At 41.0% G+C, this 2,820-nt stretch overlaps 1 protein-coding gene across 1 annotated transcript in view; it reads right to left on the bottom strand.

Annotated features, from left to right (window-relative positions):
• IFT52 (intraflagellar transport 52) overlaps nucleotides 1–2,820 on the bottom strand; it is a 62,838-nt gene that overhangs the window by 58,200 nt on the left and 1,818 nt on the right. The window contains exon 2 of the mRNA XM_011929200.1: nucleotides 562–686. Within this exon, the coding sequence (XP_011784590.1) occupies nucleotides 562–680 (119 nt within the window). The 5' untranslated portion in view covers nucleotides 681–686. The remainder of the gene's footprint in view (nucleotides 1–561; nucleotides 687–2,820) is intronic.

Raw genomic sequence — 2,820 nt, forward strand, 5'->3', positions numbered from 1 at the left:
TTTTAGTAGAGACAGGGTTTCACCATGTTGGCCAGGATGGTCTTGATTTTTCTTTTTTTTTTTTGAGACAGAGTCTCACTCTGTTGCCCAGGCTGGATCGCAGTGGTCCAATCTCCGCTCACTGCAACCTCCGCCTCCCAGGTTCAAGCAATTCTCGGCTTCAGCCTCCCAAGGAGCTGGGATTACAGGAGCTTGCCACCATGCCTGGCTAATTTAAAAAAAATTTTTAGTAGAGATGGGGTTTCACCATCTTGTCCAGGCTTGTCTCGAATCCCTGACCTCGTGATCCACCACCTTGGCATCCCAAAGTGCTGGGATTACAGGTGTCAGCTACCGTGCTGGCCAGTCTTGATCTCTTGATCTTGTGATCCGCCTGCCTCAGCCTCCCAAAGTGCTGGGATTACAGGCGTGAGCCACCGCGCCAGACCTAATTCTGAATAATCTTTAAATTGAGCTTCTCCCACCTAAACAATCTATGTTACATAAGAAAATAAAGACTTCTCAGCTTTATCAGCAGGACAGTATCATTTAGAAGGGAAAACAATATACATAGTCAGTCACCTCTGAATCTTCCAATTACTCCGAAGTTTTTTCTGCATGGATTTATAGCCGTTGTTGGTGGTAAATATCTCCTTTTTGTAGGCATTGAAAACAATGGTGCTCCGCAGCTCTTTCTCCATGGTTACCTTATGGAAGAAAGAAGGGATCAGAAAATCAATAAACAATATTCCGAAGACCCTAAAAGCAATAAATAGGTGCCTTCTACTACTAATTTATCAGGAAAGGGCATACAACTGAAACCTATCTAGGAAATTCCTACAATTCTCAAAGGTTGAGAATGAAATGCAAAAGCATAGCACAGAAACCTAATACCAAAACCAACCCAGCCCTCCCCTACCCGTTTTTGCTTTCCACCTCTTGCCCAGACCCTCCCAACAGCTTACACCTATGGCCCTGCCCCGCCATCACCCTGCTCTTATGTCCCAAGACCATGTTTCCAACCTGATTCATCACTGCTAACTACTGTTAAGCACAGGGTATAGTCTTCTAGATTCTTTTTTTCTTTTCTTTTCTTTTTTTTTGAGATGGAGTCTTGCTCTATCTTCCATGCTGGAGTGCAACAGCATGATCTCGGCTCACTGTAACCTCCATCTCCTGGATTCAAGCGATTCTCCTGCCTCAGCCTCCTGAGTTGCTGGGATTACAGACAAGTGCCACCATTCCTGGCTAATTTTTGTATTTTTAGTACAGACAGGGTTTCACCATATTGGTCAGGCTGGTATCAAACTCCTGACCTCATGATCCACCTGCCTTGGCCTCCCAAAGTGCTGGGATTACAGGGGTGAGCCACTGCGCCCAGTTCTAGATTCTTTTTATACATATATTAACTTACAGTTTTATTTTATGAATTAGGATCTTACCACATGCATTACTCTGAAACACTTGGTTCACCTAACCTTGTATATTTGACATCTTTCTTTGTCAGTACACATGAATCTACCATATTCTTTTAAACAGCTACACAAGGCTGGGTGCAGTGGCTTATGCTTGTAATTCCAGCACTTTGGGAGGCTGAGGTAGGAGGATCGCTTGAGCTCAGCAGTTCCAGACCAGCCTGGACCATATCTCTACAAAAATCAGCAGGGCATGGTGGCACATATCTGTAGTCCCAGCTATGCAGGAGGCTGAGGTGAGAGGATTGCTTGAGTCCAGGAGGTTGAGGCTGCAGTGAGCCACAATTACCTTACTCTGCACTCCAGCCTGGAGAACAGAGAGAGACCCTGTCTTTAAACAACAACAACAACAACAAAAACAGCTGCACAGTATTCATTTTATGGATCTACCATAATTTATTTAACCAGTCATATACTGATTGACATCTTTTATCAAATATTTTCTAGAACAATACTAAAAACATCAATGTTAAACAACATGTTTTTCTGCACTTTGCCTATTTGTAGATTCTTACCTATTGGAATGGCTGAGTAAATCATTTTCAAATTGCCCTCCAAAAAATCATAATTTTATACTTCCACTAACACGCTTCTGTTTCCACACAATCCTATTTTCAGTCTTTGTCGTCTTTGCCAAAAAAAAAAAAAAAAAGTCCTCATTACTGTTTTAATTTCCACTTTGAAGTTAGTGAGATAGTGGTCCCTTGCGATAGATTTCTGCCACTTGTATTTCTTCTGATTTTCTTGTCCAGGTACTCTGATCATTTTTCTCTTTAAATTTTTCTTTTTAAAAACTTCTTATTATTATTATTTGACATAAAAGTCCCACTCTGTGACCCAGGCTGGGAATGTAGTGGTGCAATCACGACTCACCGCAGCCTTGACCTCCTGGGCTCAAGCAATCATCCCACCTCAGCCTCCTCGGTAACTGGGACTACAGGTGCGCACCAGTGCCCAGCGAATTTTTAAATTTTTTGCAGAAGCAAGCTCTCACTACGTTGCCCTTAAACTCCTGGCCTCAAGTGATCCTCCTACCTCAACCTCCCAAAGTGCTGGTTTACAGGCATGAGCCACTGCACCCGGTCAGGTTTCATAATTTTCTAATTGATCATTAAACAAATATTTTCTTAAATTTATTTGGCTTCTGATACTTTTTTTGGTTTGGTTGAATTTTGCAGGCCATATAGATTTTAAATTTTATAGAGTTAAAAGTATTAATATTTTCCTTTCTGGCTTCTGCATGACATGAAACATTTAGAAGAGTTTTTGTCATTCTAAGATTATAAATAAATTCAACAATGCTTTCTTTCAGTACTTTGCAATGTAATTTTTTTTCCTTTTTCTTTTCTTTTTTTTTTTTTTTTTT

This window comes from Colobus angolensis, unplaced genomic scaffold (assembly GCF_000951035.1).
Source record: "Colobus angolensis palliatus isolate OR3802 unplaced genomic scaffold, Cang.pa_1.0 Scaffold8, whole genome shotgun sequence".
In the NCBI taxonomy this organism is placed as follows: domain Eukaryota; kingdom Metazoa; phylum Chordata; class Mammalia; order Primates; family Cercopithecidae; genus Colobus; species Colobus angolensis.